The 23581-nt window shown below is 57.3% G+C and overlaps 1 protein-coding gene across 1 annotated transcript in view; it reads left to right on the forward strand.

The window, feature by feature from the left end:
- PRIMA1 (proline rich membrane anchor 1) overlaps positions 1 to 23581 on the forward strand; it is a 48365-nt gene that overhangs the window by 20095 nt on the left and 4689 nt on the right. The window contains exon 4 of the mRNA XM_054566969.1: positions 19829 to 19958. Coding sequence (XP_054422944.1) covers positions 19829 to 19958 — 130 coding nt within the window. The remainder of the gene's footprint in view (positions 1 to 19828; positions 19959 to 23581) is intronic.

Below are 23581 nucleotides of genomic sequence, written 5' to 3' on the forward strand. Positions count from 1 at the left end.
TGGGGACAGTGGGATGGGCTCCGGAGTTCCAGCTTCTGTCACAGGGCATGGTGGTGCCATGGGACGGCAGGGAAGGCATTGCGTGTGAGTGTGGAGTTGAGGGCAGAGGCCTGGGCCGGCCCGAAGGATGAGGGGTGGCAGCACTAGCGGCCACCCAGGGAGGACCCGGGGAGGGCAGAGACCGGGGTCGGGGGAACAGGGCCTGAGGAAGGCACGCAGAGCGGCAGACGAGGCTGCCTGGGAGCCCAGGGGAGCAGCCGAGGGCTGGGGGGAGCTCACAGGATCAGTCACGAGGACTTGGTGTCCACCCTTCTGTATCCATTTACCGGCTCCTCCCAGGTGGACAAGAATGAAGGAGGAGGAAACTCTAAGTACTAAAGCAAATGCGTGCTTCCCGTGTAGGGACCCCTGTAAGGCAAGGGGTGGCGTAGACTAGTGTGATCCGGGGGGCTCACCGAGCCCCTGGAAAGTGGGGAGAGACACGTCTGGCCTTAGGGAGGTGGCTGCACCTCCCGAAGTGGGAGGGCCATGAGCAAGGTGAGGCAGCTAGTGTGCTGCGGCTGGGAGCACCCAAGGGTCCCCAGTGGACAGCCTGCCAGTGTTGTCACAGGTGTGTGCTGATGGGAGGTTCAAAGGCAGAGTCCCCAGGACGCTGGGAGCTGAGGGGGGAGGTGAGGGCCGAGCAGGTAGGCCTTTATTCATTCAAATGTTTTTTGAGCACGTTTACATTCTAGCACTTGGGGTACGTTGCGGGACAAAGAGGATGCCAAGCTGACGTTCTGGTGGGGAAGAGAAACCAGAGAACGATCAGGCTGATGGGCCTGTGGGCTGTATGGTGTGCAGGGCACGGCAGGCGCTGTGGGGAAAGACAGAGGGCCTCGGCACGCAGGGGCTGGGCCGGGGGCAGCCTGAAGACAGGATGGCGTTGGAGCGGAGGCTTGCGGGACGCAGCACGCTGGTACCTGGGGAGAGGACAGCCAGCCTGAGGCCCAGGGCGGAGCTCCCCTGGGCAGGGGGAGAGGGAGCGAGGTGAGGGGTCGCCCCAGGTCGGCGTGGCCGGAGCAGAGTGGGACTTAGGGGAAGGGGCTGAGAATGGGAGAGGCAGACAGGCCCACTGGGAGGCTGTGACCTGTACGTGGCGTCATGTGGGGAGCCGTGTGGGGCTTAGAGTGGAGGCAGGGGCCTGCTCTGACTGCTGTGTAGACTGCTGTGTTGACAGGGAGGTCAGGGCAGGGGCAGGGAGACCAGTTGGGAGCCTGTGGCAGTAACCCAGGCAAGCGGTGACAGCCCCTGGGACCGGGCGGCACCAGGGGGGTGGGAAACGGTCAGATTCCAGGAGGGAGCCCACTGCACTGCGGAGTAAGCTGGGCTCCGACAGGGAGAGTTCTGGGGGACCGGGACAGAGGACAGAGAGGGACAGCTGGAGCCTGTGGTTGCTCCCAAGGAAGCACCAGCAGTGATGGTGGGGCCCCAGGACAGAGCCAGCTGGTTTCATGACCCAGGCGGCCCCTCCATGTCAGCTCCGATTCCAGCCAGGCTCTGGTGAAGGGCTGGTGTTGCGGTCACTACTGGGGAGAGGATTTCTGCCCCTGCAGGGCGGGGGGTGGGCGTCCGTCACCCAGTGGTCCTGGCTGTGGAGCCCAGAGTGCTTCACCACAGCCGCAGCGCTGCCTGCCCTGGGGGGACACACTGGCCAGGGGAGGGGGGAAGCTGTCACCCAGGAGAGAGTGCAGTGGGAACAAAGCGCTGCAGGGGCACAGACGGAGCGGGCCACGAGCCAGAGCCATCGGGTGACGCGACTGCCCGGAGGAGGTGGCATTGAACCGCGGCCCAGAGAGCAGTTAGAAATTTGAAGAGCAGATTCAGGGACGGATAGAGGGTGGACAGAGGAGGCGCTCCAGGGGGCATGAGCAAAGGCGGAGAGTCAGGGGTCCCAAGACCTCATGGGAGCCGGAGCAGGAGCCCACCTGCCAGGCGTGTGGGATGCCGGGAGGGCAAGGGAGTGGGAGTGTCTCAGGGTGGATGCCCGTGGAGTCCAGATGCGATTCTGCAAGAGCGAAAGGTTCCTGAGCCGCTGAGCAAGCGACCCACGCGGGGCTGGAAGGCTATTAATCTCACGGGGAGGGGCAGGGGGCCAAGCCCGTGGCGCACTGGTGTGCCTGGGTCCCGTTCCTGGCTGTGGCAGCCACCTCTTCCTCAGACGATGCCGAGAGGCGGGCCCTGTTTGTTCCCTGGCAGGGCCCAGTTCATGGGGACTTACGTGGCCTCTGGGGACAGGGACAGTTAGTCCTGCCGCGTGGGCCCGCCTTCCCTTTAGCAAAACCAGCCGTGACCTGTAAGGGACATCCATGTTGCCCTTTGGCCTTTGGCCTCTAGAGGAGAAACCCAGTAAAGGTTCAGTGTCTTGGACCAGCCTGCGTGGGAAGCTCCCACACTGTGATGTTCACACTAGGGTCTCTGCTGGCTGTGAGAGACGGTGACACCAGGTCTTCCTTCTGGGGCGCTCCTCCTCCTCCAGGAAGGCCTCCCCGGCCCCGAGGCCAGGATCCTGAACAGGTTGCTGCAGTGCCCTGTTGGGCTATGACTCCCCTCCACCAGGAGAATTGCTGGGCTTAAGAATTTTTAAATTCCAGTTGTACTGGGAATGCTAAGTTCCCCTGAACTCAGAGAGTGTGTCTACCCCTCGAACTGCCTCTTTCTCCTTCCCTTCCGCTCCCTTTCAAGCCTTCTTCCTCCTACTCTAAGTTCATACTTTTCCAAGTTCAGATGACTGCCCTCCCCCCACACACGCACACAGAGGCGGGGTCCCGCCTTTCTTCACTCCCCTCTCTCCCTGGGAGCTGAATTTTATCCTACCTGGGGTTCTTAGTCCCCAGTAAAAACACCTCCAGGGGACATTTGGAAATGTGGTGGGGGGGTCATTTTTAGCTGTTGTCACAGTGATTGGGGGCAGGTGAGTGCTACTGGCATTTACTGGACAGGGACCAGGGTGATAAACGTCGTGCAAGGGCCAGTTCTCCACAGAGAAGTCCCTTCCCATAATACAGTAGCGATTCTGCTGAGAATCTCTATTCCAAGGCTCAGCCACCAAATCTTGTTTCAAGTCCTGACCTGGTGTCCTGAGGAGAGTTGATTGTTCCCCAAGGGGAACCTCAGTGACCCACACTGCCACTGCAGGGGACAGTTCCTGTCTCTTTCCATGATTCTGTTTCACTCTTGCATGATAGCTCGGGGCTAGTCCACATTCTTTCTTTCTTTTTTCCTCTTTCTTTTTTTTTAAGTTAATTTTTTCATTGTTCAAATACATTTGCCTCCATTTTCCGCCACCACATTCCCCCGCCCCACCCACCCCCTCATCCCACCCTCAGTCCTTCCCCACTTTGGCTTTGTCCGTGGGTCCTTTATACGTGTTCCTTGATGACCCTTCCCCTTCTTTTCCACGTTACCCGCCTCCCTCATCCCCTCTCATTACTGTCAGTGTGTTTTTACTCTCAATGTTGCTGGTTATATCCTTCTTGCTCATTTGTTTTATTGATTAGGTTCCACTTATAGGTGAGATAGTATGGTATTTGTCTTTCACTGCCTGGCTTATTTCGCTTAGCATAATCAACCATTTACCAAACACCTGGCCAACCACAGGGAGGGACAACACATGCAAGCCCTGGTCCAGGTCCTCAGGGAGCTGTGGTTAGCGCCACGGAGTGGCTGCAGTGGTCTCTGATGGGCACACTGAGGACTGCCTGGCAGCACCCCACCCCCGCCTCGGGAGGCACCCAACCCACCCGCTTCTCCCTGCACGCAGCCCCCAGAGCTGCTCGTGGTCGGTGAATTCGCACCTGCTGATTGGACAGTCGTACCTGCGGGGACTTTCCCATTGGCTGGAGGACAGGGCTCTCTGAGTCCATCACCAGGGCTGTTGTTCTACTCCATGCTTTGAATGCTGATATATGAACTTGAACTTTTATACATAGTCTCATGTGGTCAGGTACTTGTATTAGGCTGTCTTTATAAATTTCATTTTTTAAAAAATTTTTCATTCTTCGCCCAGACTTAGGTTGGGCACCCTCAAGGCGGAACCCGAGGCGCGGTTCAGATGCGCGCTGCGGCCGGAGGGGCGTGAGCAGGAGGCAGCGGGGAGGGGCGCGGCGTGGCTTCAGCTGGGGTGTCACCTCCCTGGCACCCACAGGGAGGCGTGGGTGTGGGCAGCTCCGGGGGGAAGCCTCGAGGCGGGGGTAGCGGGGCAGGTGTCCACGGCCGGTCAGCGAGTCATCAAGCACTGGCTGTCAAGGCGACCTTGCGGGGGACACTCTCCATCCACCCAGGCAGATACTGCACAGCGCGCTCCAGATTTCTTGGCCCAAACACGGCAGAATCCATCGCTCTAAGGACCTACCAAGTTTTATCTCACTACTTCTGAGATTTTTAAATATTTCTCTCGGTCTCTCCCCCTTTGATTCTTTTCATTCCCCCGTTTTTTCCCGTTTCCACTGAACGTGTGCTCCCAGCAAGACAGAGCCCTGTGGCCCAAAGCACCCAGCGCTCCTCGCAGAGCTCCAAGGTCTCCGAGCAGAGGAGGATCGGCCCCAGACCCCAGACCGTGGCCTGGGGGCTAAGCCCCACCCCCAGGCTGGCGCCCTGCCTTTCCCACAGGTAGAAACAGACAAAGGACTTGCCTCTCTGAGAACATTCCGGGCCCTAACCAGGAAAGCAGTGTATCTCCTTATTCAGCTCCCAGATGCTTTCTGCGGGCCCCTGAAGGCCCCGTGGGCCCTGATGTTTCCACCCAGTTCCTGGAGAGACAGCGGGCGTGCGCGCAGTAGATGGCCGCAGCCGGACGTTTTTAAATGCTGCTGCTTCTGAGAGGCAGCCATTGAGCAAGATGACCAATCCCCCTCTTGCTTGCTTTTTTTTTTTTAAACGCACATGCCACAACTTACCCACTTTGCCCTTGGAAGTTATCCCGCTGGTTCTGAAAGTCATGTCACTGCCCAGAAAGTTTCTAGATTCTTCCCTACACGGGTTTGAACCTGCCTGGCCAAAATGGGGAGCGAACACTGTAGTAAAAGGAATTGGGTGTTAGTCTACAGTTGGTAAGAACTTTGAAGGGTATTGAACCGGAGTGTAACATGATTTGATTGACATTTTACAAGGAACTTCGGGCGGCAGTGTGGAGAGTGGACTGGGGGAAGGGACCGAGCAGTCAGGAGGCCGTTGCAAAGGCTGCAGGTAAGGGCAGAAGGGGCCAGGGCGGCCACATTGGAAGGAAGACGTGCTGTTAGATTAAGTGGAGGGAGGGGATTCTCAGGAAACACCCCACGCATTTCTGAATCGAGCAGCTGGGTGAATGGAACACAGGAGTCGAGGAGGCCAAGGGGGAGAGGAAGAGTTCAGGGTCAGGCGCGTAAAGCCTGAGCTGGCCTGCGGACCGACCGCACAGAGACACTGAGTCGTGGTTGAATGTATGAGGCAAGAGCTCGGGGGCGATGCTGGAGCTAACGCACATGGCTGTTGGCGCCCTGCCGGCATCTGAAGCCATGGGAACAGATAGGTCTTTTAGGAAAAGGGTATGGATAGAGATGGGGGGCCAGGAAGAGAGGCTGCAGGACCCTTCCCCACCCCCGCCCACCCCAGGGTGAGATGCCGAGGCAGCTGGGGAGAGGCCACCTGCAGCCCAGGATCTAAGGACCCTGCACTTTTCCTTCCATTTTTCAACATGACAACTTCCTTCCCCTCCTTTATCCCCAAAGAGATAGATTAAAACTGATCCATTACTGGGGCCACCGCCCTGCGCGCGGAAGTTCAGGAATGGCAGCCACACGAGTGGGCTGTGGCTTCGCAGGCCACGCCTAGTGTTTAAAAAGACAAAGCAACAAACAATGCTTAAGAAATACACTTTGCATTTTTCAAATCCTGATCTGTTTATTTTCTTTTAAAAATCTGCATCTCGCTCTGCTGTTGGAAGTGTTCTCAGAGCAGAGCTCCTCGCGGTGACAAGGGGACTACGAAGCAGTATGGGGCTGGGCAGTGAGGAAAGGAGACAGAAGGTGGCTGCAGGGGTCTGGAGGGACCTGGGCGGGGAAAGGGCAGGGTGGCTGGAGGGACTGGAGCGAGCCCCTGCTCTCTGGGATGCGGCCTATCCAGGACATCCCCCCTCAGTGCCGTTTCTCATCACCGCCGCGGGCCGGCTTGGGAAAAGGGGCGGGTGGCAGGACACCAAGTTGGCATCAAGGTGGGTTTGGGACCGGAGCCAAGGCCTGGGAGCCCATCATGCCTGGTTTACCACATTGCCATCTGAAAGGAGTGCTGGGAAAGCCCCACGTCCCTTATTGGAAACTTGGGCTAGATGTGGTTCAGAAACCGGATGCTTCAGACTTTAGAGAAGCAATTATGTGCGTACGGTGCATGACATCACACTGCCAGGCACTTCAGCCCCCGATAATGTTTCTGCAGTGAAAAATGTGGCTACCCACCAAATTGATGAATCCAGACCATAAAGAACCCACTTCCCTGAAGCTCAGGTTTTATTACCAAATTAGTTTTGGCACCAAACTACTTTTTGGATTTGGAAATGGCGGGCAAAGAGTTGAGACCCTGCACTTGAAAAACAGCTTCTCCTGAACTGGTTGGGCAAATCATGGCACATCCACATAGAGGCACTCAATTCAGCTGGAGGGGGGAGGGGAGAAGAAAGAAAGAGAGAAAGGAAAGCAGCTCTATCCACACCAGCGTGAAGACAGCCGAAACATGAAGTGGATTATACATTATATCTCACAAACAACAGCACCTCCAGTGTGCGTGTGCGGCGTCGCTTTGGTCTGTCCAGGCTGCCGTCATGGAAGACCATAGACTGGGTGGCTTATAAACAACAGACATTTATTTCTCACGGTTCTGGAGGCTGGAAGTTCAGCATCAAGGCTCCGGCAGATTTGGTGTCTGGTGAGGCCCCCTTTCCTGATTCATAGAAAGTATCTTCTCGCTGTGTCCTCACATGGCAGAGGCAGCGAGGGAGCTCTCTGAGGTGCCTTTTACGAGGGCACAAATCCCTTTCTCGAGGGCTTCACCCTCATGACCTAATGACCCCAAAGGCACCACCTCCTAAGACCATTACATTGGGGTTTAGGATTCAACTTGTACACATTCCGTCCATAACAGGTGCACCCCCTTGGATTGCGTATAAATGCACACAGCCCTGCTGTCTCAGAGGACACACCAGGAATTGGTTGCCTCTGGGGAGAGGAACTGAGTGCCTGGCCTAACCCTTAGGCCTCCATTTCCTTTTTCTGACCAGCCTCTGGATGCCTCAAGGACCTTCAGGGTCATTGATTATACTGTGAATCAGGAAGGTTCCCTCGGCCCGGGGAAGGTCAGTCTCAGGACGGCTGTTGGGAGTCCACCGCCTCCCCAGGTGAGGAGCTGAGGCAGAACACGCAGGGCCTGCCGGGGCCCTGGCTACATGGCATTTGTTTCTGGTAACTCCAGTTTTCACAGCAGGTGGATGCAGCTGCTCCCCGAAGTGTCACCCTGTCTGTAAGAAGCAGTCCTCATCTCCAAGGCCTCATTAATGTCCCTGTCAAAGGAAGATGATGGGACTGTTGATAACGGTGGCCAGCTGTCAAGAACAATAAAGAGCAGGTAGCAGTGGCTGAGTCCCTGATGTGCTCAGTGTCCCCTGGCTTTTGGAACAACATGTCCAGGGAGCTCGTGGCTGTAGGAATTAAAAGGGGAGGACTTATCCTGAATGTTATGTAAGAAGTTCCTCCCTAGCTTCTTTCTTGCTGAGAACTTTAGTCCCTTTTTTGTCCCTCCTGGCATCCGGAGTGGGCACGAAACAAATTTTGCACTTTGCGGTCTTGCCCGTTTATCACGAACTCTTCCTCTGAGTAAGTCCCTCCCTCTCCCCTCAAGAGGGATAAATAAAAGGCTAGAGAAGGCAGGGCATATTGCTAGGGACACACTGCATGGAAACCAGTGGTCAAAATCAACGGCACCCTCAGGCAATGTTCAAATCTGTTCTTCCTGCTGGACCAGGGCTCCCTGCTGCTAAATCCACTGACTGTGGCCTTTGCCTGGTTTACGGTAGCATGTGGAGGAAAGAGTGTCCTAGAACCCCAGCTCTGCCATGGGCCACTTCTCCCTGGGCTTGTTCTCACTCCTGTAATGGCAACAGGGAGGCCCACACCTCCTAATGGAGCAGAAGACTTAAATCAGACGATTGCAATGAGAGCACATCCAATGGTGTTTAACAAATGCTTAGCAAAGGAGGCTACTGTTATTATCATTATGTTTTTATTAAGCTTATTAAATGTTTTTAAATGTAAAGGTATTTCTTCATAAAATATTTGGAAACCTTAGGCATTTGCTCATCTGCCAGAAGATGACAAGTCAGAAACGCTAGTGAAGGCTCAGAAACCCGGCAGGCCAGTCCAGACGTTAGGCGTTTCGCATGAACATGGGTGTTCGCCGCCATGACTTTGTGCAGATGGCGGTCGTAGAATCTTTTTATGACAGGGTTTGGCATCCTGCACTGTGACTTGGAGCTGCTCTGCCTGAACAGGTCACAGGAGCCCCGCCCTTCCATGACCTCCATTTATCCGGGGAGTCCTGTTCGGAGAGAGTGCAGTATCGTTGTTCCAGTTGCATAAGCGTCGGTCTCCAGCAGCCTTGAGAAGAGTCTCTGTTGTTGGGCCTTCAGCCTGGGACAAATGATGAAGTTCTGCCAGGCGGGTCACAGAGGAACATCCCTAGGTTTCTGTCCCTTCTTCCACCAGAGAAAAACAGGGTAAATATGAGCAGTGCCTGTCCCTAGCTCCCAAGTTTCTGCGTCACCCCTGCCAGCAATCAGAGAAGGCCAAAGGCCACCGTTTCCTAGAAAAGACATTGGCCTGTCCCCTGCCCCTCCGGGGAGTGAATGGGTTCCTTGTTGTCAGACTTAGAATGAACTGGGCTGTGGGTGGCAAAGGCACATTGTCTCCTGTGTTGGCAGAGAGAATTATGGATGCCTTGGAAAATAACGCATTCGCTTCTGCTTGGACACGGTTACGGCCAGTTCTGCTGTGCGGCCTCTGAGTAGCCGGGGGTCACCGTGGAGGCGACTGGCTTGGAATCATAGGTTCCAGCTGGAAGGCCGTCAAGCTTCGCTCCTTGCGTTGGCTGGGATTGGTGTGGTGCACCCTGGGAGGCCACGCCAGGTCTGCGCCCGTGCTGGAGGCCTTTGTCCCTGCGCCACACGTAGGAGCCAGCAAAGGGCCCTGGCGACCTTCCAACCCCTGGCTTTCGACCGGGAGATTGTGTTCCCCAGGGGACATTTGGTCGACACAGATGGGAGAGGGGTGCCCCTGGCATTCAGTGGGTAGAGGCTGAGGATGCAAGGACAGTCCCCCACAGCAAAGGGTGATCCTGCCCAAAATGTCAACAGCGCTGCGGCTGAGGAAGCCTGCTCTGGGCCATGGTCACGACTCTCGTTTGGCAGGTGGGCATTTGAGGTCCAGGTGAACGAAGCGCTTGCAGATGCTTGAGGGTTTCCAATGCCGCGCCAGCCGCCAGGGTGTGTGGCCTTGACCTTTCGACCGAGCTGCTTGTCCAGAGACAGAACAGAGTTCCCAGGCTGGAGCTGGTTGCAACGTCTCAGTGTGCCCATTCTTCAGACAGAAGTTGCCCGTGGGTCATAGCAGCGGGGTTCTTGTGGGCCACAGGCCGGCACCATTTCGCGGCCATGGCTCGCCTGCCCCTCAGGGAGGGTGGAGCCACAGAGCAGCTTTCCGCACTGTCATGATCTCGAAAGCAAAGTGACCGCTTTTTAGGTCACAAGTGTCCACTCAAGAAGCCGTGTGGCTATTAAAAGAGTGAGTGTGCACACCAAGGGTGGCCTCAGAAATGCCCTAGCTCCGCAGAGATCCGAACGGCTGGGCGCCCCCGCCCCCGCCACTGTCCTCACTGTCCTGGACCGTCCCAACAGCAGCAGGAGCCTGCAGCCCAGAAGCTCTGCCTCCATCACGCTTCGAGCACCTCTGGGGCGTGGCCTCTTTGCCCTTCGGAACCCGCAGGTTCCTTACCTATAAAATGGTGCTGATGATGCCGCCTCATCCGTCTCGGAGTGGGAGGGGTGGGTTAGGAGAATAAAATGTTAAAATCTAAGGGGAAAAATGGTGCTTTGAAAATAGTTGGCATATATGTGGCTCTTGCTTTGCCTTCAGTGGGCTACGGAAACTGCCCTTAGCTGCCTGTTGGGAAAGGGGAACGTGTTGCCTCCCGCCACCCTGGTCCCGGGCGTCCGGGGGGCCGGCTGCGATGATGTGAATGGTCTACACCTGAGCTGCCCAACATGGCAGCCGCTAGCTGCGTGCGGCCAGGGAGCCCTTGAAATAAGGCTGCTGCCTCTGAGGAGCTGAATTTTTCATTCAATTTTAATTTAAATACTTTAAATTTAAGGAGTCCCCAGTGGCTAGTGGCTCAATATCAGAGTGCACTCTTGGACCATAGTATGGGGTGGGTGGGTTGGTTGGTTGGTTTTCTCCTCAATACCGTGGTTTTCTTCCAAAGCCACACCCGTTTCAGGTTTCTTCCTTTTATTGTTTTTAACAAACTGAACAGCTGTGATTTTTCTCAGCTGCGTCACCATCCCTTTGTGGTCGCAGCCTGGACAACCGTCATTCCAAGCTTAACCCAACAGGGACCTTTTACACTAGACTGGGGCTCAGTCCAGAGAACCAGCAAAGGACGGTCCGGGACGGCAGCAGCGGCACGTAGGTCACATGCACCTCGTGGGGGCGTGATTCTATCTCCTTAGAAGACAGCCCAGGATCTTCCAGCACCTCGGTGACCTCATGTCTGAGGTGCCAACATGGAACATGTCCTCAGCGCTGGGGTCAGGATTTTTCAAGGACATGTTCCCCAGGGGACAAGGGAGGAGAGGAGGCCACTGAGGGTGTAACCTCAGACCCAGTCCAGCGACAGCCTGACCTGATCATGCTCCAGGGCTGGGGGGTGGTTCTGGAGGTTAGTTATGCTGCACGTTGTCCCCAGCCGGCGGCAGGGGCCTGGCTCTTGCACCTGGCACCTGGCAGCCATTGGTTGGAGACTCCAGGCTGCAGGGAGTGAATTCTCCCCGCTCTGGGCCTGGGCACCCAGCAACCCCAGGACAGCCTTCCAAAGAAAGGCTGTGGGTGCCCAGGAGAGTCAGAGGTAGCTGTACGTCCTCTGCTCCCCAGCACAGGTGGGAAGCAGCTTCCACCTGCTCACCTGCACCTGCTCAGCCACCACGGGGCAGGTGGCTATGGCAGCTGAGGTCTGAATACCCAACAAACTGAGTGCTGAGTGAGCGGATGGATTAGCACTTGAATGGTGGGTGAGGAGTCAGCGCAATGGGGCGCCCAATGGGGAAAGGCTGTGGGTGCCCAGGGCAAGGGGGTGGGCTCAAGGGGTCACCCGGAGCTTTCCCGAAGGGGCACCCTTCCCCACTTCTCGACAGCGCGCCGCTGTTCTGAAGCTGGCGAGGGGGGACCTTCTGGGCAGCAGGGGCATCCTGGGTGGGAACAGAAGGCTCGCCAGACCTGGGGAGGGTCCCTAGGGCAAGGAACGGAGCCCGGGCCCAGTGCAGCCCCTACGAGAGAGCGGCACTGAGGAGCAACAGCCCTGGCCTGGAGGAGCCTCACAAAGACGGCTGTTCAGGCGGTGAACAAGGGGGGACGTGTTCTGCAGTTGCCACCAGAAGCAGAATTAATGACACCAGGCAGCGGCCTGCTGGTCTCGCCTTCTGCCCCAGGCTCCACGCAGCCCTCTCCCTGGCATCGGGAAAAGCCATGGCTGCCCCCACCCTAGAGACTTAAGCCCAATTCATAGATTCCCTGTCCTAATTAGGCACGGGAATAATGGAGACGATTATTAATAATGTATTGGGTATTTTTTAATGCCCCCCTTAGGAGCCCAGCTTGAGAACAGTGTCCTTGATGATAAGCAGCCACACTGCCACCACGCTGGGCTCCATGCCCAGGACACCAAGCAGAAATAAATAAATCAGAGGAGTGAGTGTCCCGTGGAGCTCGGGCACCAGGCTGGGAGTCACAGATAGAAGGGCCCGGAGGCCCTTCAGCAGGGAGGTCCCGGGCGCCAGCCGGGGGACAGAGGGGCTGCCTGTGTTCTCGTTCCTTCCCTCTCGAGCCCAGGCCAACCCAGATGGGGCCTTTCCGTAGGTGGGCTCCCTCCCTCCCCGACCCTGTAGGGCTCAGCCTAAGTGTCGCCTCCTCCACAAGGCCTCCCTGAGGCTCGGGGTGACTGCCTGCTGCACGCCTGCTGTCCGGTTGGGCCTCTCACTCAGCCCTGCACCAGCCTCTGGGGAGGTTCTGTGGCTTTTCCCCAACTCACAGTGGAAGGAACTGAGATTAAATCTAAAAGATGCAATGATTTTCCCAGGGTCAGAACCTGGAATTTAACTCCAGGTCCTTCTGATTCAAAGCCAGTGTGGCTAACCACGGTGCAGAACTGGGGGTGGTACCCCAGGGAGGAGGGGCCCGGTGACAGTGATAGCTGGGAGGAGCCAGCACAGGCCTGGCACCAGGAGGCGGGTCAGAGGGCGCAGCCACAGGATCTGGCCTCTGGTGGAGCAGAGGGCGTGCCAACGCCCAGCCGGGCCTGAGCCTGGGAGGAGGGCAGGGCAGGGAGGCAGCAGCTCACGGATGGAGGCTTCCAGCACAGCGGTGGGTGTGTGAGGGATGCTGCACCCTCAGGGCGGTTGCTGAGAAGAGGCAGAGGCAGGGGGGACGTTGGGGGCCGCTGGTGGAGCAGTGAGGGGGCACCAGGGGCCTGGGACAACCCTTCCTGTGAAGCAGCGAGGTGTCCAGCCCAGGTGGCCTTGCAGTTCGGGCCCCCCTGGAGCCCTGAGGCAGCCTTGGTGGCACCTTAGGTCTGTCTGCTGGCAGGACCCCTTACCAGAGACTGGCCAAGGCCTATGTGCTTCCACGGCCAACGGTTCCCATCCACAGCGGACGGGACGCAGAGCCACAGCAACGCCCACAGCGCGCCGATGTGCAGGACAGGCTCCAGGCCGGGCTGGGGAGGCGATGTGAGACGTCCAGGAAGGCGGTGGGACCGTGCTAGGCGAGGAACGAGTGGCCCTGCCCCCCAGCGCTCTGCTCACGCCCCGGTGGGGTGGAAGGCCAGGGGCTCCCTTTAGGCCTCAGCCTGCTTCCCTCCTGCAGAGTGGAGAAGGGTGTGCCCCTTAATTTTGGAAAAAGCAGGCACCCCTCCCAGTCCCTTTAGACCCCCTGGAGCTCAGCACCCTGCCTTCCTGTTCCGTGTGGGTGGGAAATCCAGGCCTCCCGCCTACTGCTATCGAACAGCCAGGAATTTCCTGCTCTGGGAACTCTCGTCTTGGGGAGGCATCAGGAAGACTGAGGAAAGGGGGGTCTCTGGGCTATCCCCAAAGCCTGAGCCAGATTCCCATGGGCTGGGAAGGGGTGGGGCCCCCAGGCCGAGACGCAAAACCTCACTGTTTTCACCTGTTGGTTCCAAAGGAAAAGGTTTCTTTCTCTCTAGGAAGGGGGCTCACTCCGGAGTCTGGCCTAAAGCGCCACGTCTGAGCGCGCCACACACTCTGGCACCTTTGGGGCAGGAATCCCGAGCGGGCCCGCCTGGGAGGGTGGACGCCCTGGCACAGGCCTCCTCGAGGGCACCCCGCGCCCCTGAATGGACAGCAGCCGGCCTGAGTTGGCCCTTGTGCCGGGAGACAATGGGCTCTCTGTGGGGGTGGGGCGAGAGGGAGGAGGCTGCAGACCCTGCGCCCCACGCCGCCGCCTCCTCAGTGGCTCTGGGGCTGGGGGCACCGAGGCAGTGAAAGGGGGCGCTCAGCCCATGAAGGAACCTCTGAGGACCAGTGTCCTCAGGGTACTTGGAGGCGGTGGGTAAAGCAGGGCTGAGATGGGAGGCCCGTGTCCTCGTTAGTCCAAAGGGCCTGGGAAACAGCTTCTGCCACAAACAACGGGTTCGGCAGAGCTTCTGGACCCCTCACTGTCCTTGTGAGCCCGATAAAACCAGCAAGTGTTTTAGGTGAGCCGGCCGAGGCAGGGCGAGCGCTGACACACTTGGAAACGCTCCCTGTACTCTCCGCGGGCAGCGTGGGCTGAGCACCACCCCCCCTCACGCCCCGCCACCAACCGTGTACTCGGGTTCCCAGACGCACAGCACAGTTTCCTCAAGACCCTTCAGGTGGGGGAGTGGCACCAAAAGGGACCCCACACACCACGAGGGCCAACTGGGTCATGAGGCTGTCCCTTGGAGAGGGGCTGTGGGACCCCCTTCGCCTGTGCACTCAGTGCCCAGTGCAGTGCCGGAGACCCTGCCGTGGTGTCTGGAGGCCCGGGCTGCAAGGAGGCCCAGGGCGGCTTCTGATCTCAATTCCCACGGTAAAGGCCAAATATGTCCTTTGCGGTTTGGGAAGTGCGTTCTCGGGCATCGTCCCCTTGAAGGAGACTGGGCTCTACAGCTCAGGGGCCCTGGACAAGCCCTGCTGGGCTGAGCTGCGAGCGCTTGTGATCTGTCCGATGGGCTGGGAGCCGGGCTTGGAGAGGCAGGGAGCAGAGCGGCACCTCCTTGCCCCACTGATTGAGTGCGCCATCTGTTCAGCGCCTGGGGATCAGTCAGGACACTGATCAGGCAACCTGGGCACCAGTCGCCGAAGACTTTGAAGTTGGGAGAGAGGTGTAATGATGCCCCAGAGACCCACGGCACACCGAGGCGTCACCAGCAGTGTCTGGCACTCGGGCTGTGCTCAAGAAGCGGGAAGGCACGCGTGCAAGCGCTGGCCTCGGAAGGTGGCCACGCACAAGTGTCAAGAGACTGAGCCATGAAAAAAGCTATAGCTTCCATCTCACGATGGGTAAGTGATAGCAAAACAAAGAACCCGGCCATCACTCCCCTCTTGTAAGAACCGTTGAAAGAAATCATGCACAATTCTTCGTTTCCCCCGACTCATTGCTCCTTTGATTCATTCATTCCTGACCCTGTTCCCTCCTGTAAGTCAACCATCTCCTGTGCACAGCTGGTCCTGATGAGGAGACCTAAGTGGCAGGTTCCCGGGCCACCCACGAATATGTGCGGAGTTGGCTGGGAGGTACTGTCGCAAGGCACCTGGCTGCGTGGCCTCCCTCTCCCCACTTACAAAAGGGGATCTAAACGGGCTCTGTTCCGTCGAGGGCCCAGCACACGGCAGTTGCCCCTCTGGTACCTTCTGTCTTGTTTGATAGTCACAACAAGCCCACGAGGGAGGTAGGGAAGATGCTTTTCACCAAAAGTGGCTGGGGGACCCGCCTGACCTCACACGGTTCCTCCATGACCCTGGACAGCTGGTGAGTCCACGAGGCCCCACAGAAGCCTCCTTGGTTTGCTCAGCCTCCATGATGCCCGTTCAGACGGGTGCCTCTGAAGCTGCACCCCTTCCACTCCCAATGCTTTCTTTCTAGAGACTTTCACAAGGTGTCAGAGCCTCTTGACCTCTTCTCCCCCAGCACTCGCCAGGATGCACAATTACATATTCGCTGATGGACTTACTTGAGTGCTGTCCTCAGCTGTCTCGTTCACTCCCTGGACTCTCAGCTCCACCTCCCAGACTTCCCGAGCAGCAGCCCTACAGGCTGCTCCCTTCCCAGCCTGATGGGCAACTCTCTCCAGGTGGCAGCTGGACAGCCCAGGAACTCACCTCTTTGTTTCTTGTCTTGGAGGGATCGTGGCCTTTTCTTGCCTTGATGTCCACTGTGTTTGTAAACCACTGTTTTATATATATGGTATATTTTTTGGATGTTTCAGGTGCGGGTGGTCAAATGTGGCCTCAGTTACTTCATCTCTGCTGGAAGCTCTTACTGATGCATCTTTTGGTTGAAAAGAAAGCAACTCCTTTGATAAATCAACACTGAGCCCAAGTAGTTCCAAATCACTCCAGGGGGGGCGGTCTCATCGTCTTCACAGAGGACAGGAGTGGTTAACGAATATGGCAGCCGAAGCCTCACTGAGAGAGAGAGAGAGAGAGAGAGAGAGCTCTAGCGAGCTGCGACCCCTGAGATGCCATGACAGCTCCTGCCTTTCTGTCACGTTTGCAGAGTCTTGGCCGGGGGCGAGGGGGCGTGATGGTGTCAGTGACGGAGGGGGCAGAGCTCGGGCAGCCTCAGGTCTGGGACCCCACACTCTGGCTGCCCAGCGTCCGGTGGACCACCTGCCTCTCACAGGCCCCACCCTCCCCTTTGAACCTCAGCACCTCACAGCTCCCTCCCCTCGGCCATGAATGACCCTTGCCCTGCCCTTGCGCAGGCCTCTTCTCCTCTAGGAGACTGCCGGCTCCTAGATCAAGGCCGCCGGGTCTCGGCCAGCTCTGTAATGGCCCGTGGGCAGCCGGCAGCACACCCGGCACGGGCAGCCTACATCTAATTCATCTTCGCACCCCCAGCTCCCAGCACAGTGCCAGGCCCGGAGGACGCTCAGTTCATTTTCATTGGGTGCATGAACGAATACATGAATGAGCGCCTTCACGATGCTGTCTTCTAGAAAATGACCCGTCAGTCTGCCCCTAGGTAGGACAAGCTGTCTTGCCATATTGGGAAAGAAGGGCTGGCCACGCCCACTGGGAAGAAAGTCCAGGCAGGGGCAGACCTGGCCTGCAGCCCGAAGATCGGGGTCCCGCCCTACCCCCTAGGAAAGCAACTTGGCCCTAAACCCCAGTCTGTATTCCCTTTTCTGAAATGACACCTTCTAGGCTTCTTTCAGCTCCAACATCCCCTGGTCCTTACTAACAAGGGACTCACACAAGGGTAGGCAGGGTTACCTTCCTTGAACACAACAGCTGTTCTCTTGGCACAATCCAAGCTGCTAGCCTAGGACTGAGTTTTGCATGGTGCCTCCCTCTTTTCGTCTATGTTAGCATCTTTGCCTGGGGTAACGCCCCCATGCGCACGCGGTAAGCAGTACACTGCTGAGTACGCAAGGGGGCCCTTGCAGAAGGACCCTCTCAAACAAGTCCCTTGCTTTTGGTGTCAGTTGTGTTTGGAATAAGTAAGCAAAAAGGAAGCCCCCACCTCCCTGAGAGAGGAAAGGAAGAGGCACTTGGAAACTCAGTGTCAAATTCCAGGCGAGGTTTAGAATAAACCTTTCCGTGTGAAGTGGATGGAATTTCTCAAGGGGGGACCTGCAGGCATTTTTCTAGGGACAACTCAACCTAGTGTGGGACTACGGAGGTGTCACTGTAGTTGTTAATATCCAATAGCTTTGCTGGACTCTTCGCAGCGACCAACACGGCCGCCCCGCCCATGTTTCCAGGGGCCCACGGGAGGGGGCGCACCCCTGCCTGAGACCACGAGGCAGATGCTTTCCCAGCCACGGGAGTGTCGGAGACAGGTGCGGGGGTCCCTGTGCACTGCAGCCTGGAGGTGTCACAGCCTGGGGTAGGATGGACAGGAACCAAAATTGTTTCCCTTGGCAGTGAAAATGACACGGGCTCTTTGGGGCTGGGCCTGGTCTCATCTCTGGCCCGGCAGCAGCGAAGCCACCGCCGGGACCTGCCCCAAGTCACCCTGCGCAGACTCAGCCAAGCCAGGGACACCCCAATGTGAGGAATCAGGGAGAGGGTTTTTTCTTTTTGTTTTTGGTTTTTATTTTTACCAAAAAAGCCTGAAGAAGTTCATCATGGGGGAAATGAGAATCTTGTTGGATCTTCTTTCCCTTATTTTAGAGTTTATTCCTATTTTGAACTGTGTATCCTACAGCCATTTCAGTGTTGGGCTTTCTAAAGGGTCTTGCCCTGGCTGAGAGCAGCCATGTGGTTTGGTGGCATCCTTGTGCCAGCCATTCCCCAGGAAGCATTTCTGAATCTGCTTGGTCTGAGGATCTGAGGTCCACCCCCGCCCCCCGCACCTTGCTTTTGTTGGTGGGGTTTTAGCACCTGCTTCCTGGGGAGCACATAATGGCTCCTGGATCTCCTCATCCAGCTGCAAGGACGCCAATTTGAGAATAATTCCAGGACCTCTAACTACTCCCTTCTTTCTGTCTCCCCTGGTTCCTAAGGGAGTGCAAGAGTACACGCGCTTGGGAAAAAGAGCGCAGCAGTTCCTTAGAAAGTTGATCACGCAAACGCCATAGGACCCGGTAAGCCCGGCCCTAGATGTGTATCGAAGAAAAATAGGAAAACGGGTCTATGCCAAGACTGAGACGAGAATGTTTAGAGCGGCTTTATTCACGAAAGTTAAAACCTAGAAACAGCCTAGGTGTCCATCAACAGGTGAACCGATGAACAAATCGCGGTATGTTCATATAACGAAGTACTGCTCAGCAATAAAAAAGGAAGGAGCTTCTGAAAAATGCAACAATGTGGACAAATCTGAAAACCACTTTGCTAAATAAAGAAAAAATGCACAGCACATGGTTCCATTTATATAGAAAGCAGAAAAGTGGTTGCCTCCAGGGTGGGGATTAACTAAAAAGAGGCTCAGGGAAACTTCCTGGGGTGACGGAAATATGCTGTGTCGTGACAGAGGCATGGCCTGCACTGGTGCGCCCATTTGTCAAAGCTGATCGGACCGCACGCTTAGGGCGGGTGCAATTCGCTGTATGAAATTACCTTGATCATAACAACAACAATAACAACAATAATAAAGCCACCCATGGTGGCCTTTGGGAAATCAGTCACGTACTCCCCACGTACCGGTGTACCCCTCAAAGTGCCTATTACGAAGTGGATGCAGAGTCTAGGGCATGGTTTTGATACTTTTACATATAGTCATGTCTTGAAGACCTGCCCAAAATTGCTAGTAATGCCTGTGTGCTTGTCCATCCACCCATCCCCCTCCCTCCCTTCTGCAACACCCACCCCTCTTTCCCTCCCTCACTCCCACCTCTCCTTCCTTTTCTCCCCCTCCCTCACCTCCCCTCTTCACCTCCTCCCCCTCCCTGCCTTTCCTTTTGTAATTCCTGGCGCTTCTTCCCAGGTGTGTCAGGGTCTTCCCGGGCCTTGGGGTTGAGTCTGCTTTCCTCAGAGGAGAGCAGACCAGCTTTGCTTCAAGCTTGTCTACACCTGTGCCGGCCCCCCTCAGCCTGTCTACACCTGTGCCGGGCACCCCCCCCAGCCTGTCTACACCTGTGCCGCCCCCCCCACAGCCTGTCTACACCTGTGCCAGCCCCCCCACAGCCTGTTGACACCTGTGCCAGGACCACCCCCCTACCTGTGTCGAGGGGGAGGACAGGCTCACCTCAAGGGCCTCATGGATTAAGTAACGACAAGGGGACCCCGTGGCCAGTGTCAGGTGCTTTGCCAACGACAGACTTTTCCCAAAAGTGTTGGCCACCCCACGCAAAGCTGAGACAGCTGCAGGTACCCGCCACGTGGGTCAGATCCAAGAAAGGAGGTAGCTTGCCCCTCTCAAGAAATGAGCTTAAGAACTGATGTTGATGGACTTCCTTTTCTCCCTTTCCTCCCCAGGGTCTCCCCTGAGCCCTGCTTCCCATCCCCACCCTCAGAGGAAGCGGATTTAATGCCTCAGCTGAGAGAATGAGATGTTCTGTTATTTTTCATGGGAAATTAAACCTGACCCTGCTGTCAGCTCCTGCCGGGGAGGATGGCTGGCCCTGGGCAGGCGCGGCGCTCGCCCCTGGCTGGGAGTGTGCCGCCTGGCCCAGGGCCAGCCATGATGTCACCTGCCGCCTGCTGGTGTGGGGGTGGGGACGGCAGGGCAGGTCAGAGAGCCTGGGCCACGCATGGCGGCGAGGCCACCCCGGGTGTCACCCATGACGGTCCACCCCCGATGCCGCCGGGACCGGCTCGTGCGGGGGAGACTCAGGCTGCTCCTGTCTCTTTCAGCTCCCAACTCTACCTCGTGCCCCCCAGAGGAGAGCTGGTGGTCGGGGCTGGTGACCGTCATCGCGATATGTTGTGCCTCCCTGCTGTTTCTCACTGTGCTTGTCATCATTTGTTACAAAGCCATAAAAAGGTGAGTGTCTACTGGCTTTGAACCCTGAAGGGGCCCTGGCTGGGCCCGGGCCTTCTCCACCCACCCCCACTGGGTTATTTTCATTATAAAAATTGTTAAGCTTTTAACAATTTAAGCTTAAGGAACACTGTGCCACGAACTTGCACCTACCTTCACCCTGATTCAACAGTTGTCAAGATTTGGCAAATACTTGGTACATTGCTTTCCTCCTCCTTTTAGCTTTTTGTTGGCTGAAGTATTTTGAAGCTGCTCTCAGACCTTATACACCATCATTTGTAGGGGGGTCAGCTCAGGAAGCACTGGATGAGCACCGATTGCAAGGCAGGCGCCCAGTGCAGCAGAAGGTGACCCTACCTTTGGTGCCTTTCAGGCCCACCCACCAGGGCTCACTGAGGGCCTCCGAGCCTGGCAGTAGTGCTTGCAGAGTCAGCGGTAGAGTCGCCGACGGGGCCACCATGCTGGCTTGGAGCGGGGATTTGGTTTTGGAGTCAGATCTAAATTCAGACTCCAGCTCAGGCTGTGTTACATGGAGGAAATCACTTTACCTCTCTGGCCCTCAGTGTCCTTATCTGTGGGGGGATGGGGAGACTAATGACCTCATGCTGCTCTGAGGAATGGTGCGAAGCCGTTGTAAACAGTATGCACAATATTGTGCTCTGCCGTGCCTGGTATATAGTAAGTGCTTACCAAGTGCTGCCGCAGCTTCCATTTGTTTCAATCAGCGCAGAGAGGAAGAAGGATGAGAGAGGAGGGTAAGGTGTCTCTCTCGGGAGAAGGGAGAGGCTGAGATGCCTCGGAGGAGGTTTTCAGTGAACATGACGTCGTAGTTGAGTTTTGTAGGAAGAATAGGAGTGTTCTAGTGGGGTCATGGGTGATCCAAGCAGCAAACTATCTTTCAGCAACACTGCCGTTTCTGTAACTGCCATCTCAGTTGCCTTTCTGAAGATGAACGGAGGCACCTTCCCCTCCGTTGAGTTGGGCTTTGCTGCCCAGTGTGGCCGTCCTTGGGGCCTGGGCAGCCAGTTCACCCTGATCAGGGTGTGGCCACATCTGTCTGAGGGCCTGCTGCCCTGGGGTGAGGACTTTAAGAAGCAAAGGAAGCCCCGGTGACCGGGGACAGTCGCTGGAGGGAGCCAAGTGCCAGACAGGGAGGCAGTGGCCCCACCAGGCCGAACTGCATGCCTGGGACTCAGTGGATCCTGGGAGCTACAGAAGAGTTGTGAGGAAGAGTGTGCAAGACACCCCTGGGGCACTGCCAGGGCGTGGGGCACTGCCAGGGCGTGGGGCGTGAGTCCCATCAAGGACCGCCCCACCCCCAACACTCTCCTTCCCCTCGGAGACAAGCAGCAGCATCTTTTATAAGCCCGGGTTCTTCCAAAAGTCACTTCTGCCTCTCTCACCACCCCAAACCTCTGAAGTTAACTCGCCGCTTCAACGGGAGGAGGGGACGGGGAACAAACATCAGTATCTGATGGGCAGTGCCAGCCAGCTGTGGCACGCTGGGCTGGGCTCCAGGGGGCGGGGCCCCCCAGGGGGGTGAGTGGGGGCGCTGCCCTCACCTCCACTCTGAACAGCCCCTGAAGACTCCTGTCCGCTCTGGCTTCTTCCACAGGCTCTAAGCTCTTTGTTCGAGGGTCTGTCAGCGGGGCCTGGAAAGACCCAGAATTCACCCCACAGGGCTCAGTGGGTCCCTTCCAGGGGGTGTGGGCGGGGCTTCCTCCAGGGTTTGTGGACAGGGCTCCGAATCTGTGGGCCGCAGTGGGAGCCTTGAGCATGTTGGGGACAAGGACAAGGCGAGGTGCCGCGGGAGCCTGGACAACTGAGAGGCTCCTGAGAGAGACCCATGAGCACGAGCTGTGGTCGGAACTGCCAGAGATGCAGCCCCCAAACAGGAAAGTATGGGGAGGAAATGCCCCGACCTCTCCAGGCTCTCTAGTCCCCAGAGGGTGACTCCTGTAGGCAAACCCAAGAAACAGGGGACCCCAGGGTGTGCAGTCGGCGGCGTCAGCATCCAAGGGCACAGTTTGGATGGGGATGGTAAATGGAGATGTCATCTCAGTCCCTTTTCAGCCCCAACACCATGATCTGCATCCTCCTCTGGGCAAGACCTGGGGACACAGGCCTGAGACCCAGCCCCTGCCCAAGATCCTCATAGCCCGGAAGGGCGTCCCAGCGCCGGAGGACAGATGTTCAATCACGGGAGGCTCTGCTCCCGGTCAGGCGGAGGCAGGAGAAGAGGCTGGCAGGCCCAGCACTGCCTGGAGGGAGGCGGAGTCCCCTGGGGGAGGGGAAGGAGGCAAGTCTGAGCCGGTGCGGGAGAGCCAGCGACCCTGCTGGCCCTGCTGGGGGCTGTAAGGTAGCGCCGAGCAAGCCAGCTGCCCCCATTTCTCTCCTGAAATCTGCCTTTTCTCTCAAAACAAAAGCATTCCATGTCACCATAAACCATTACAAGGAAAATTCAGTGATAAACCCTGCTTTTTAAAAGATTGATTTCCCAGAGAGAGGAAGGGGAAGAGAGAGAGACATTAATTCGCTTTTACTTATTTATGCCTTCGCTGGTTGATTTTTGGATGTGTCCTGACTGGGGATCTAAGCCACAACCTTGGCGTATATCAGGACGACCCTCTAACCAACTGGACTACCTGGCCAGGGCCTAAACCCTGCTTTTAAAAGAGCTTTCCCAGCCAGGAGTCCCAGGGGAGAAACTGCGAGCTCTTTGTGAATGGCCCCAACACAGCCTTTCGGAACCAGATTGCTGGGAGGGCGGTTCTAGACCCAGCTTGGGGAGAGGGGCGATTCTGGAGATGCCAGCTTGGTCGGGCACGTGGGGTGCGGGCCAGGGTGCCACAGGCCTCTGCAGGGACTGGAGGAGACCGAGGAGCAGAGGGAGAAGGCGCTGCCGTGCGCCCACACCTGGCGCTGGCCTTGGCGGAGGGGGCTCTCATCAGCCTTTCCCACACACGCAGCGAATCAGACTTGTTCCTTAGCAGCTGTTCCCAAAGTCCCAACTCTCTGCTGGGTGACAGGGTGCTCAGGGGACTCTGAGGTTGGGGGGCCCAGAGGAGGGGCACCTCACCCGGACCTGGGGCCCGAGAGGTTTCTTGGAAGAGGGTAGATGTCAGCCAGGCCCGGGGCTGAGAAGGGGGCGTTGCTCACGGCGGGACTGGCACAGGCAACGGCCCCAAACTCTGCAGTCGGCATTTCGGTGGCCTCGTTGCCATGAGCTTGCTGTGAATGGCCTCTTTATAACCACGGGATGATCAGGCCCCAGAGCCCTTGGGCGTCTGACCCTTGCCCCTGACCCACGCCGCCTCCCCACCCCTAGGCCTGGTGTGCACGGGTCCTCGGACAGCCGGGACGTGTTTAAAGCGCCCAGGACTGGGAGTCCAGGTGCCCGAATTCCGGCCCCAGCCCCAGCCCCAGCCCCCGCCCCGCTCAGTGGGTGCTGCTGCCCTCCCAGGGCCTGTTTTCCTTATCTGTAAGCTGAGGGTCCTCCACAACTCTGCCCAGCCCCCCGAGTCTTTGTTTCCCATCCTGAGATGGCAGGAGGACCCCCTGCCACTCGGTCAGCCTGCTGCTTAGCCATATAAGTGCGGACTGAAATGCTTGGCTGGGCCCTGTGC

This window comes from Pteronotus mesoamericanus, unplaced genomic scaffold (genome assembly GCF_021234165.1).
Source record: "Pteronotus mesoamericanus isolate MK-2021 breed Mesoamerican mustached bat unplaced genomic scaffold, CSHL_Meso_final contig_182, whole genome shotgun sequence".
NCBI lineage: Eukaryota > Metazoa > Chordata > Mammalia > Chiroptera > Mormoopidae > Pteronotus > Pteronotus mesoamericanus.